General features: G+C 45.3%; 1 protein-coding gene across 2 annotated transcripts in view; it reads left to right on the plus strand.

Annotated features, from left to right (window-relative positions):
• LOC123872767 (amyloid protein-binding protein 2) overlaps nt 1-12,724 on the plus strand; it is a 53,952-nt gene extending 41,228 nt beyond the window's left edge. Inside the window, exons 6-13 of one of the 2 annotated variants that reach the window (XM_045917283.1) lie at nt 179-373; nt 870-1,077; nt 1,976-2,134; nt 2,966-3,071; nt 3,946-4,088; nt 4,980-5,145; nt 5,645-5,773; nt 9,849-12,724. In XM_045917283.1, coding sequence (XP_045773239.1) covers nt 179-373; nt 870-1,077; nt 1,976-2,134; nt 2,966-3,071; nt 3,946-4,088; nt 4,980-5,145; nt 5,645-5,773; nt 9,849-9,955 — 1,213 coding nt within the window. In that variant the 3' untranslated portion in view covers nt 9,956-12,724. Of the gene's footprint in view, nt 1-178; nt 374-869; nt 1,078-1,975; nt 2,135-2,965; nt 3,072-3,945; nt 4,089-4,979; nt 5,146-5,644; nt 5,774-5,814; nt 7,076-9,848 lie in introns of those variants that run through there. The other variant, XM_045917284.1, reaches the window with a different exon arrangement.
• The last annotated feature ends 1,059 nt before the right edge of the window (nt 12,725-13,783 follow it).

Raw genomic sequence — 13,783 nt, forward strand, 5'->3', positions numbered from 1 at the left:
TGATCATTTGCATCAAACTTTGTACACCAAAGCACAAAGCACTAGATAAAAACTGCGACTGGTGTTTGCAATTTGCAGCCCAAATAATCTGTAGTCTGTGCTAGGGCTGACAAAATCATCGGCCTTAAAAGATTAATTTATTTGAAGACTATGATGTTTTTATTATTTTGTTTCGTAGACAGGACCCGTGCTCGGCGGAGTACTGCGGCGGGCGCGGTGGGCGCGGCGGCTGCGGCGCGTGGGGGCTGTCGGTGCTGCTGGCGCGCCTGTGCAAGGAGTTCAGCGCGCTGTTCTTCGTGCGCTGCGACTACAGCGCCGCGCACGCGTGGAGCATGCGCGCCCTGGCGCTGCTCACGCCACACACGCCCGCCAAGTGAGGAATTGCTTATCCAACTTTAGCTATCAATGCTTGTATATGAATTTAAAAAAAAACGGCCAAGTGCGAGTCAGACTCGCGCACCGAGGGTTCCGTACTCGGGTATTCTTTCCGACATTTTGCATGATAAGTCAAAAACTATAATGCATAAAAATAAATCAAAATCTGGTTTAGAATGTACAGGTAAAACCCTTTCATATTTATGATACCCTACTTGCTCTAGTTACATATATTCATAACTATAACTACATAAACTATAACCACAAATTCACGGTCTTCGGATTTATTCCTTTCCTTGTGCTGTAAAACCTACCTACTTGCTAAATTTCATGATTCTAGGTCAACGGGAAGTACCCTCTAAGTTTTCTTGTAAATGTTTAAACTGCCTTTTTGCCACAAATGTAGTAGTAGGTACTAACATCAGTTTTAACTGAGTCTGTCTACTAACGAATTGAGCCCGGTCATTATTTACAATTTATTTGATGTCCCATAGAATCACAATCGAAGTAGTCCGCGCGTGCGGCAAAGCGTGCGTAGTGAAGCGACGCTTCTCCGCAGCAGGGCTTCTCGTGCGGCAGGGCGTAGCGTTAGCCAGAGCAGCGTTCGGACCGGCGCATCCACGCTACGCAGCTGCGCTTCTCGACTACGGGTTCTATCTGCTCAACATCGACTCTATAACGCACAGTGTCGCTGTATATGAGGTACGTAGCTCCACTGCTACGCTGCGTAGCGAACCGGGGCTGCTAATAAGGCACGGCGTAGCGCCGGCGCATTCTCGATACACAGCCGCGCTTCTCGACTAGAGCTTCTATCTGCTCAACGTCGACTCTATAGCGTGGTGTCGTTATATATGAGGTACGTAGCTCCATTGCTACGCTGCGTAGCAAAGTGGGGCTGCTAATGAAGCACGGCGTAGCGCCGGCGCATTCTCGATACGCAGCCGCGCTTCTCGACTAGAGCTTCTATCTGTTCAACGTCGACTCTATAACGTGGTGTCGTTGTATATGAGGTACGTAGCTCCATTGCTACGCTGCGTAGCAAAGTGGGGATGCTAATGAAGCACGGCGTAGCGCCGGCGCATTCTCGATACGCAGCCGCGCTTCTCAACTAGAGCTTTTATCTGCTCAACATCGACTCTATAACGCACAGTGCTCTAACCGTGCTTAATATGCTACGCCACATAGCATGGCGTAGTGCCGCCGGCGCATTCACGCTTACACGCTTCTCGAGTTTCTATTAACGTTATTACGCAGTGTCGCGGGTAGCACGGCTTCATCAGGATGGTTTCAGATTATTGTTCTTTTTGTGGGTAGTTTGTGACATAGCTCAACGAGTTGCGAAACTGAAGTGTTAATGAGCAGGACACATAGTTGGTCCCAAGGTGCTGAAATGGCGACCTCGCATCGGTAAGCGTAGCGTTGGAAGCCCCCATTAGGTGGACGGATGATATCAAGCGAGTTTCAGGAGCCGCTGGATAGCGGCGGCGCAAGACCGTGGCGTGACCTATGTCCACCAGTGAACGTCTATCTGTTGATAATGATGATGATGATTAAACCGTCACGATACCGTTTAGTAATACTTAGTCACCTTGCCCTGCAGGAGGCGCTCAGCACGTTGCGGCGCGTGTTCGGGCGCAGCAGCCTGCACGTGGCCACGGCGCAGGAGGACCTGGCCTACGCGCTCTACGTTCTCGAGTACTCCTCTGGAAGATTCTACAAGGCCAGGGACCACGCCGAACGCGCCATTAGAATCATCGAGGTATGGTGACAATTGGGATGATGCCTATGTCAAAAATAAATTATTGTGTTTAAACTATCGTGAGTTGTTACCATTCTAAGTATAGGCCCTATAGTATAGTTAAAGGCCCTATAATATAGTTAAAGGCCCTAAGTCGTGTAGCACCTTAATGATCATATTCGCGTGGCACGGTTATGCACATGCGTTAGGTGTGTGTGGCGTTTTATAGAAAAAGGCCATATAAGTGCGACAGGTGTTTGATGCAATATTTTCACGGAATTGCTAGTCGAATTCTGAGGCCGACCGTACCACGTATACTCAAGTATTTAGTTGATGTGAGCCCGACTAGTTTCGAACCCATCCGGGGCCTTTTTATTAGGGTTCGAAACTAGTCAGGCTTACATTTACTAAATACTTGAGTATAGCTGGTACATCCTATACTCAAAATAAATTCTTTCTTAGGAATTATTAAATAGAGGGTCCTCCAAAACTTGTAAATTCCATGTTAGCTGTTAGTTACTAAAAAAGTACATCAATCTTTGTATTTCATACAAGTTTCCATAGTAAGCGAGCGTTTAGACGTTAGATAAAAAGTTGCTGATTTGACAAGTAGTTATCATCCCTATTAGCGATTGTCATTATTGCTACTTTTAAATCATTTTCATTTGTTGACTGGCGATTTTTCACGGAAAGTGATTTTTCAATTTTCACACCTACAATGTTTGCTACATTAATTTAACAAAATAAATATAATGGTTGCGTTCAATACCGCTAATGTTAAACTGTTTTGGCAGCTCAGTCTATATATTATCTGCTCGTAAAATTGTATAATCAGAATTAATTTTGTTCCAGAACCTTGTACCGCCGGACCATTTACTGCTCGCGTCAGCGAAGCGCGTCAAAGCACTTATTCTAGAAGAAATTGCACTCGACACACCCGCGGGGCAGGATATGAGAGGTAACTGTATACAACTTTATTACTTACTACCTGATGCTCGCGACTTTGTCCGCGTGGATTTAGGTTTTTCGAAATCCCGTGGAAACTCTTTGACTTTCCGGGATAAAAGTAGACTATGTGTTAATCCAGGGTATAATATTTATCTGTATTCTAAATTTCAGCCAAATCCGTCTAGTAGTTTTTGCGTGAAGGAGTAACAAACATACATACACATACACTCAAACTTTCGCCTTCATAATATTAGTATGGTATGATGGCGATGCGATTTCGTCCACGTAGATTTTGAAAAAGATTTTAAAATCCTGGGGAATGTCTGATTTTCTGGGGCAAAAGTAGCATATATCTGTAAACGGGATGTTTAAGTGCGGAAACCAGCCCAGAAAGAAGAAAGAAAGAATCTGTAAACGGGGTGCAATCTATGTAGCAAATAGATGCAGCCCACAATTTCGTCCATGTGGAATTAGGTTTTTAAAAAATCCTATGGAATTCTTAGATTTTCTGGGACAAAAAGTAGTCTATGTCCATCCCCGGAATGCAAGCCATCTCTTGCCTTTCGTTTTATTCGGTTAAATGTATGGGTCACGAAAATCTAGCAGACAGACAGACACGCATTTACAATATTTGTAGGAATAGCATGGATTCGCTTATAGCATGGTTTTATGCTTGCGATTTCGCCTTCGAGGACTAAAGTTTTTCAAAATCCCATGGGAACTAAAATAAAGCAGCTTATTTCCGTCTTCGGGAACACGCTATTTCTGAACTTAACCTCAAAATTGGTTAAACGGATGGGTCATAAAAAGGTAACAAATAGATAGACTTTCGTATGAATAATATTAGTATTGGTTATAATTTTATTTTATTTTTATTATCGTAGAACCAAGTTTACTAGAGGAATCGGAGTCGCTTCACAAGGCGGCACTAGAGCTCAGCATGATGGCGTTCGGCGAGAAGAACGTGCAGACGGCCAAGCACTACGGCAACCTCGGCCGACTGTACCAGAGCATGCAGAAGTTTCAGGTACTGTCAGACTGAAAATAGGTACTATGGGATTGGACCCACCACCAAGGGGCATATTTACATTAAGAATTAAAAAAAAACGGAAATTGTCTTTTTGTTTTCTCTTACAAAAAGCAATGATAGTCTAGTGGTTAAGACATTAGCAAATTCAAATTCAAAATATTTTTATTCAATTAGACTTTTACAAGTTCTTTTGAATCGTCAAAAGCATCTACCACTGGTTCGGAATGCCTTTCCTACCGAGAAGAACCAGCAAAAAACTCGGCGGTTGCTCTTTTCAAAGATTTGATATACAATATTATGCCATGTGCCTCCTTGTAGGGGGTCTGGGGTTCGATCTTGGGCACCTGTAACTTTTCGGACTTGTGTGTTTTTATGCAATTAAATATCATATACTTTATCGGTGAAGAAAAACTTCATGAGGAAACCTGCATGCATGTGAGTTCTCCATTATGTCTTCAAAGGTGTGTGAAGTCTACCAATCTATGTGGTACACTATGACCAAACCTTTCTCATTCTCGGAGCACAGGGGACCCGTGCTCAGTAGTGAGCCAGTGATGATGATGATGATTTTCGAATTTTTATATATTGTCATAATTTTCCTCAATTCTGACGTTCAAGGCTACCACCGCCACAGTTCACTACAGTTAGGGAACTTCGATGCTTCGACGTCACTGGCAGGCGTCAAATGTTAGTACATTTGACTCAGGTAGCCCTGAAATAGCCCTATTTTTCTTTGATTTTACGTCACCATAGCCTAATATACTCCCGATCGTTGTCGATTCAGGATCAAACCGAAAGTTCCCTCACTTCTAGTTCACTGTATTGCGGCTGAATAACATAATAGTTTGTACTAATTTTAATAATGATATGTTGAACTTTGATTTGCAGGACGCAGAAATGATGCACCTAAAGGCGATCGCCATCAAAGAGGAGTTACTCGGGGCAGAAGATTACGAGGTAGGGCTGAGCGTGGGGCACCTCGCGTCGCTGTACAACTACCACATGAACATGCACCGCGCCGCGGAGAAGCTCTACCTGCGCTCCATATCCATTAGTGAGTAACACAGTTTTAGTAAAAAAAAACGATTCAGTAATTATTTTTTTCCATCGCAGAGTAAAGCTCAATTTATATTACCGAAGAGTTGTAACTTTTGTCGAAGGGCTATGAAGATTATGACCTACCTAGTAGTCGTCAATTTTCATTTTCTTCACAAGATAAAGTTAAACAGCACTAAATCTCGACTACTACCAGCGAACTGCCGATAGATAGCAATAGATATATAGTAAAATTGTTTTTCTGTCGCTCGATGTATTTTAACATTGCTATATTTATATATTTTATGAACTCGAAATTTTTTCATTTGATATCCTACTCAATACAATAGCAAAAAAAATAATTTTGGAGACGCCCACTTTTTTGGATGTAACATCCGTGAGGTATTTTTTTTCAAAATGGCGGACATGGAGATAGGCCAGGCTCCATATTCAAACCCCTTTCTGTACCTGTACATCTGTGTCCACGAGATATATATTACGGAGATAACGGTTTGCAGGTCTAAAGCTGTTCGGCGAGCGGTATTCGGGCTTAGAATACGACTACCGCGGCCTGGTGCACGTGTTCACGCAACTCAAGCGCCACGACCGCGCGCTGCACTATAACGCTCTGCTGCAGCACTGGCATGGTGAGTGATCACTACGCTTAGAATACGACTACCGCGGCCTGGTGCACGTGTTCACGCAACTCAAGCGCCACGACCGCGCGCTGCACTATAACGCTCTGCTGCAGCACTGGCATGGTGAGTGATCACTACGCTTAGAATACGACTACCGCGGCCTGGTGCACGTGTTCACGCAACTCAAGCGCCACGACCGCGCGCTGCACTATAACGCTCTGCTGCAGCACTGGCATGGTGAGTGATCACTACGCTTAGAATACGACTACCGCGGCCTGGTGCACGTGTTCACGCAACTCAAGCGCCACGACCGCGCGCTGCACTATAACGCTCTGCTGCAGCACTGGCATGGTGAGTGATCACTACGCTTAGAATACGACTACCGCGGCCTGGTGCACGTGTTCACGCAACTCAAGCGCCACGACCGCGCGCTGCACTATAACGCTCTGCTGCAGCACTGGCATGGTGAGTGATCACTACGCTTAGAATACGACTACCGCGGCCTGGTGCACGTGTTCACGCAACTCAAGCGCCACGACCGCGCGCTGCACTATAACGCTCTGCTGCAGCACTGGCATGGTGAGTGATCACTACGCTTAGAATACGACTACCGCGGCCTGGTGCACGTGTTCACGCAACTCAAGCGCCACGACCGCGCGCTGCACTATAACGCTCTGCTGCAGCACTGGCATGGTGAGTGATCACTACGCTTAGAATACGACTACCGCGGCCTGGTGCACGTGTTCACGCAACTCAAGCGCCACGACCGCGCGCTGCACTATAACGCTCTGCTGCAGCACTGGCATGGTGAGTGATCACTACGCTTAGAATACGACTACCGCGGCCTGGTGCACGTGTTCACGCAACTCAAGCGCCACGACCGCGCGCTGCACTATAACGCTCTGCTGCAGCACTGGCATGGTGAGTGATCACTACGCTTAGAATACGACTACCGCGGCCTGGTGCACGTGTTCACGCAACTCAAGCGCCACGACCGCGCGCTGCACTATAACGCTCTGCTGCAGCACTGGCATGGTGAGTGATCACTACGCTTAGAATACGACTACCGCGGCCTGGTGCACGTGTTCACGCAACTCAAGCGCCACGACCGCGCGCTGCACTATAACGCTCTGCTGCAGCACTGGCATGGTGAGTGATCACTACGCTTAGAATACGACTACCGCGGCCTGGTGCACGTGTTCACGCAACTCAAGCGCCACGACCGCGCGCTGCACTATAACGCTCTGCTGCAGCACTGGCATGGTGAGTGATCACTACGCTTAGAATACGACTACCGCGGCCTGGTGCACGTGTTCACGCAACTCAAGCGCCACGACCGCGGCGCTGCACTATAACGCTCTGCTGCAGCACTGGCATGGTGAGTGATCACTACGCTTAGAATACGACTACCGCGGCCTGGTGCACGTGTTCACGCAACTCAAGCGCCACGACCGCGCGCTGCACTATAACGCTCTGCTGCAGCACTGGCATGGTGAGTGATCACTACGCTTAGAATACGACTACCGCGGCCTGGTGCACGTGTTCACGCAACTCAAGCGCCACGACCGCGCGCTGCACTATAACGCTCTGCTGCAGCACTGGCATGGTGAGTGATCACTACGCTTAGAATACGACTACCGCGGCCTGGTGCACGTGTTCACGCAACTCAAGCGCCACGACCGCGCGCTGCACTATAACGCTCTGCTGCAGCACTGGCATGGTGAGTGATCACTACGCTTAGAATACGACTACCGCGGCCTGGTGCACGTGTTCACGCAACTCAAGCGCCACGACCGCGCGCTGCACTATAACGCTCTGCTGCAGCACTGGCATGGTGAGTGATCACTACGCTTAGAATACGACTACCGCGGCCTGGTGCACGTGTTCACGCAACTCAAGCGCCACGACCGCGCGCTGCACTATAACGCTCTGCTGCAGCACTGGCATGGTGAGTGATCACTACGCTTAGAATACGACTACCGCGGCCTGGTGCACGTGTTCACGCAACTCAAGCGCCACGACCGCGCGCTGCACTATAACGCTCTGCTGCAGCACTGGCATGGTGAGTGATCACTACGCTTAGAATACGACTACCGCGGCCTGGTGCACGTGTTCACGCAACTCAAGCGCCACGACCGCGCGCTGCACTATAACGCTCTGCTGCAGCACTGGCATGGTGAGTGATCACTACGCTTAGAATACGACTACCGCGGCCTGGTGCACGTGTTCACGCAACTCAAGCGCCACGACCGCGCGCTGCACTATAACGCTCTGCTGCAGCACTGGCATGGTGAGTGATCACTACGCTTAGAATACGACTACCGCGGCCTGGTGCACGTGTTCACGCAACTCAAGCGCCACGACCGCGCGCTGCACTATAACGCTCTGCTGCAGCACTGGCATGGTGAGTGATCACTACGCTTAGAATACGACTACCGCGGCCTGGTGCACGTGTTCACGCAACTCAAGCGCCACGACCGCGCGCTGCACTATAACGCTCTGCTGCAGCACTGGCATGGTGAGTGATCACTACGCTTAGAATACGACTACCGCGGCCTGGTGCACGTGTTCACGCAACTCAAGCGCCACGACCGCGCGCTGCACTATAACGCTCTGCTGCAGCACTGGCATGGTGAGTGATCACTACGCTTAGAATACGACTACCGCGGCCTGGTGCACGTGTTCACGCAACTCAAGCGCCACGACCGCGGCGCTGCACTATAACGCTCTGCTGCAGCACTGGCATGGTGAGTGATCACTACGCTTAGAATACGACTACCGCGGCCTGGTGCACGTGTTCACGCAACTCAAGCGCCACGACCGCGGCGCTGCACTATAACGCTCTGCTGCAGCACTGGCATGGTGAGTGATCACTACGCTTAGAATACGACTACCGCGGCCTGGTGCACGTGTTCACGCAACTCAAGCGCCACGACCGCGCGCTGCACTATAACGCTCTGCTGCAGCACTGGCATGGTGAGTGATCACTACGCTTAGAATACGACTACCGCGGCCTGGTGCACGTGTTCACGCAACTCAAGCGCCACGACCGCGCGCTGCACTATAACGCTGTGCTGCAGCACTGGCATGGTGAGTGATCACTACGCTTAGACATATTATACGTCTATAGTTTTGGCGTCACTCAGAAAAGCAGGTATTATTTAAATATTTTTATCGAATTATTGGAATGTCCTCTCCAAAACCAACACAAAAAAACACAAGTTTAATGTGCAAGGTTATCCGAGAGTTTTAATCTAAACAAACTAATGCCAAAATAAATAATTTAATTAGAGCGTGATTGCTATCACAACATCTAATTATCCAGTTCACAACCCAAATACCGAAAATATGCGATATCGCTCCGAATCTCTGAAGGAGACTGAACTAAAACCTTCAAAACACCCGTATTTATGCAAGTTTAATCTTGTTGGCCTCCTAGTAACAGATTGTATGACATCGAATGAGCCAAATATCGATTTTACCAAACTACCTTCATCAGCTAAATTAATAATTTTATATTATTTTTGACAACTCAAATCAACTTTTTAAAAATAACCTTACAATAGCGACTTCCACGCGAGGTATTCGAGGTTTCTTTGAGTTGTTTAAAGTGATAGTTATTACGATGATGGCGACCATTTTCAAATTCAAAATGGCCGACATTCATTTTTTGAGTTCCGTACCTCAAAAGACAAAACGGAAAGCCTTATAGGATCACTTTGTTGTCTGTCTGTCTGTCCATCTGTCAAGAAAACTTATAGGGTACTTCCCGTTGACCTAGAATCATGAAATTTGGCAGCAAGGTAGCACAAGTAAAATCTGTGGTTACATCCCAAAAAAAAATTAAAACCTGTTCAAATAACAACAAACAAATAATTAGTATTAAGTAAAGGCTATACCTGTATATTCTAAAACACATTTTTATTTATTTTTATGCATGATGGTTTTTGATTTATCGTGCAAAATGTTGGAAAAAATAGCCAATTACGGAACCCTCGGTGCGCGAGTGTGACTCGAATTTGACCTTTTTTTTTATGCATGTAGATGAAATCGTAGGTGGTATTAAACAAACTATTAATTCCAGATCTCAGAGAACAGTCGAAAGCGGAGCAGCAGCCAGCATTAGGAGATGAGCAGATCATGCCGCTGGAAGAGCTTCAGGCCAAGTTCTTCAGCGACGGCAACGACTGAGGGCCCACTGCCCACCACTGGACCACCAATGTTGGACAAGTGTGTTATGTACTCAAGTGAACGAAAAGTGAATGGAAAGTGAATGTGGAGTGAAACTGTGTAGTGCATAATATCAAAAGTGAATTCAATGTGAATCAGATGTTTTATTTGAGCAGGTCATGTTATGATTGTACTTTTGTTTTACTAAAATTATTTTCTGTATTTTTACTATAGTGGTGAAATGCACTTTCTCGCACCAAACTTTAGCAAGAATACAGGAGCTGTTAAGTCAAAATTAATAGCGATCTTGATACAAAACGAATAAGTGAGTTTTTCAATAGGTTTTTGATGTACAACATCTTTAATCTCTACTTGATTGCAACTTGCCATCTCACACAAAAATGTATGGCCATTAGCGGATACCCGGTGTGTGCTACTACACTAAAAAAGAATGTGCCTAATGCATTGTCTAGTGATTTACTAAATTAATTTTTTCGATGCAATTGCCGCCAGCAGCGTAGCGCGAACTTTCGGATGTACAATAAGCCCACTAGGGCCATAAGCCAAGATGGCAGACCCTAGCCGGTGAAATCCCGGCTTAAAGATCTCCACCAGGGTACAAAGTTGCCCTGCGCCTGACACGGGTAAGGAGGCCATGCCTCGAGGCCCGTACCCCCGCTTGGCCAAAGGAGGGGAAACCCTGTCATGTTTTTAAGTTTTTTCATGTGTGATCACAAATTGAAGGTTTTCCGATTTTTCCTTTACTTGTGCTATAAGACCTACCTACCTGCCGAATTTCATGAGTCTAGGTCAACAGGAAGTACCCTGTAGGTTTTCTTGACAGCTAACAATGTGATCCTATAAGAGTTCCTTTTTTTCCTTTCGAGGGACGGAAGCCTAACAAAACAAGTAACCTAAAACATGACCTGCTCAAATAATACTTTAGATTGTAATCGCAATAATTAAAAACTGTGGATTACGTAATATAATACAAATAGCTTACACAAAGCGCACATCTAAGAGTAAATAAACTGTTGGAGTGTTGTGTGCCGTTCACAATTCTACTGCCGTTTTGTAGGTTAGTGCTCGCTTGCAATTGTTGACAAGTTACTCTGTATTAAGTTTTCTGTCTTTACTCTTAATATTATTATTCCCTGTACTCCTCTTTTCTATTTTAACAGGGTGTTATATTATTCTCAATCCATATTTAACATCGTTATAAGAGTCGCGTTGAATGTGACGCGGATGGGATATCTCGGAAGTTGAATGTTATACAGAAGTGTCGTCACGGAAGTTGAATGCGGCGCGGATGTGACGTCACGAAGGTTGAATGTTGCGTGGGCTTGGTGTCACGGAAGTTGAATGCGGCGCGGATGTGACGTCACGAAGGTTGAATGTTGCGTGGGCTTGGTGTCACGGAAGTTGAATGCGGCGCGGATGTGACGTCACGGAAGTTGAACGTTGCGTGAATGTTCCGTCACGGAAGTTGAAATGGTGCGCGGATATGACGTCACGGAAGTTGAATGTTGCGTGGGCGTGTCGTCACGGAAGTTGAATGCGGCGCGGATGTGACGTCACGAAGGTTGAATGTTGCGTGGGCTTGGTGTCACGGAAGTTGAATGCGGCGCGGATGTGACGTCACGGAAGTTGAACGTTGCGTGAATGTTCCGTCACGGAAGTTGAAATGGTGCGCGGATATGACGTCACGGAAGTTGAATGTTGCGTGCGCGTGTCGTCACGGAAGTTGAATGCGGCGCGGATGTGACGTCACGGAAGTTGAACGTTGCGTGAATATTACGTCACGGAAGTTGAAATGTTGCGCGGATGTGACGTCACGGAAGTTGAATGTTGCGTATATGATCTCTGAACCTTATAAATCATTACCTAAAGCTTGATACAAAGCAACTTGATCTTCAAAAAGCACTCGTCTTGAGCTTATGTTCCTCATTATAAGTGATTTTTCTTTATTATATATCATTATTAACAGCTATAAACGAAATAAAAACTATGTAAAAAATACTAGGTATACGTGTTATCGCTTTAAGAATTTATCTTTAGTGTATTAGTTATTATAGTTGTAATAATGATACGTGCAATGATTCGACTCGTGTATGGCAGCGTGTGGCATATTGTGTGTAAATATTTATTTTTCTCAATCGCCTGTTTTGCCAGACCAGACCTATAAAAGAAGATTAATTATTTTAGTTAGTACTTAAAATATTTCCAAATTAAATGCAACACAAAAATCATCGCACAAGACACGAACATATTGTTACAGCTTGCAAATTGTAAAAGTATGGCCAGATATTTTGTACAACTTCATCCGCGTGGATTTAGGTTTTTTTTTTAAATGCTGTGGGAGCTCTGATTTTCCAGATTAATAAATAGACTATAAGCATATGCAGGATGCAAGCTATCTCTGTACCAAATAGTATAGATGCTCATGAGTTCATCCACGTGGATTTAGGTGTTTAAAAATCCCTTATTTTCTAGGATAAAAAGAAGCCTATATTCATCCTCAGGATAACCTGTGTACCAAATTTCCTTAAAATTGGTGACAGACTGTGATTAAAGTTTAAACTATGAATCATATGATATTATTCATGAACTCATGAATCATATGATATTATTCATAAACTCAAAAATATTGTATTGTGCTCTGATGGAAAAATGATGTTATTAGTTAATTACTATATACTTGGGCTGATTTTATTTGTCTATGATTTATCCTTGTGTCTGGATGGCGGTTATATGTGCGAAAGGCGTGAGAATAAATAAGTTTTATGATGATCTTCGACTTTTATTGACCTCCCAACTTTTCTGTCCATAGTTCATTTAAATTGTAAATAAATTAAAGCAGGCACCTATACCGATTTTATATTTTCAGGAGGTAAGTCCTAAGTCTAAACTTCAGGATCCATACCTGCGAACTTAACCAATAAGTTATCACCACTTCTTAGTTCATAGGTCACTTATAAAAAAGCCCTTTAAAAATATTTGATTTAAAAAAACCTGCGATTTGAGCAGAACCTTAAGAGCTACAACGCATTGGCGGCCTGCCGCAACGGCGCGCCGCATTGCGGCTAGCCGGTAATGCGTTGACGGCCTAAGTGTTTTTGCATAGCTGCACGCCGCAGCGCTGGCGGTAAGCGAGCGGGACACGAGCCTGATAGTTTTTATATCGTTTCATAGTGAAATTGACCCGCGCCGAGCGACGGGCCAAGTAAACCGCGCGCAGTTCGTCCATCACGAATGTCCAAGCCGGCAAACCGCGCGATACTAAACACGTTTCATAGTTTTAAGCGGGTCATCAGCTCTATTACGAGCCGCGCTTGCCGCCGACTATGCAACGGTAAGCGAGACTATGCAACCACCCTAAGAAGTGATGATCCTAGTGGGCCGATTTCTCAATCATCTCATAACTTTTACCTGAGGAATAGAGATTTTGAGTTTTTGTATAGTAAATCTGCCAAAACATCTTTATTCCTCAGATAAAAAAAATCGACCCCAAAGCAAATAAATATATCACTTGCTTTAACGGTGAAGGTAAACATCGCGAGGAAGCCTACAGAGTTCTCCATAATGCCAAGTCTGCCAATTTGTTGACTTGTGTGGATTGGCACTTGGGTCGACTTTTCTCATTCTGAGAAAGGATAAATAGAGAACAAGAATAGGGGGTCACCTGATGTTAAGTGGTTGCCGCCGCCCATGAACATTTGCAGCACAAGTACCAATGCAGCACTGGTTTTTCAGGAAATTGTTGATCTTTTAAAATTGTTGGTCCTTTTTGTTGATAGTACTCCCGAAATTAACTTACATAGGGATATTAGGAATAAATTATTTTAGAAT

This window comes from Maniola jurtina, chromosome 15 (genome assembly GCF_905333055.1).
Source record: "Maniola jurtina chromosome 15, ilManJurt1.1, whole genome shotgun sequence".
Lineage (NCBI taxonomy): Eukaryota > Metazoa > Arthropoda > Insecta > Lepidoptera > Nymphalidae > Maniola > Maniola jurtina.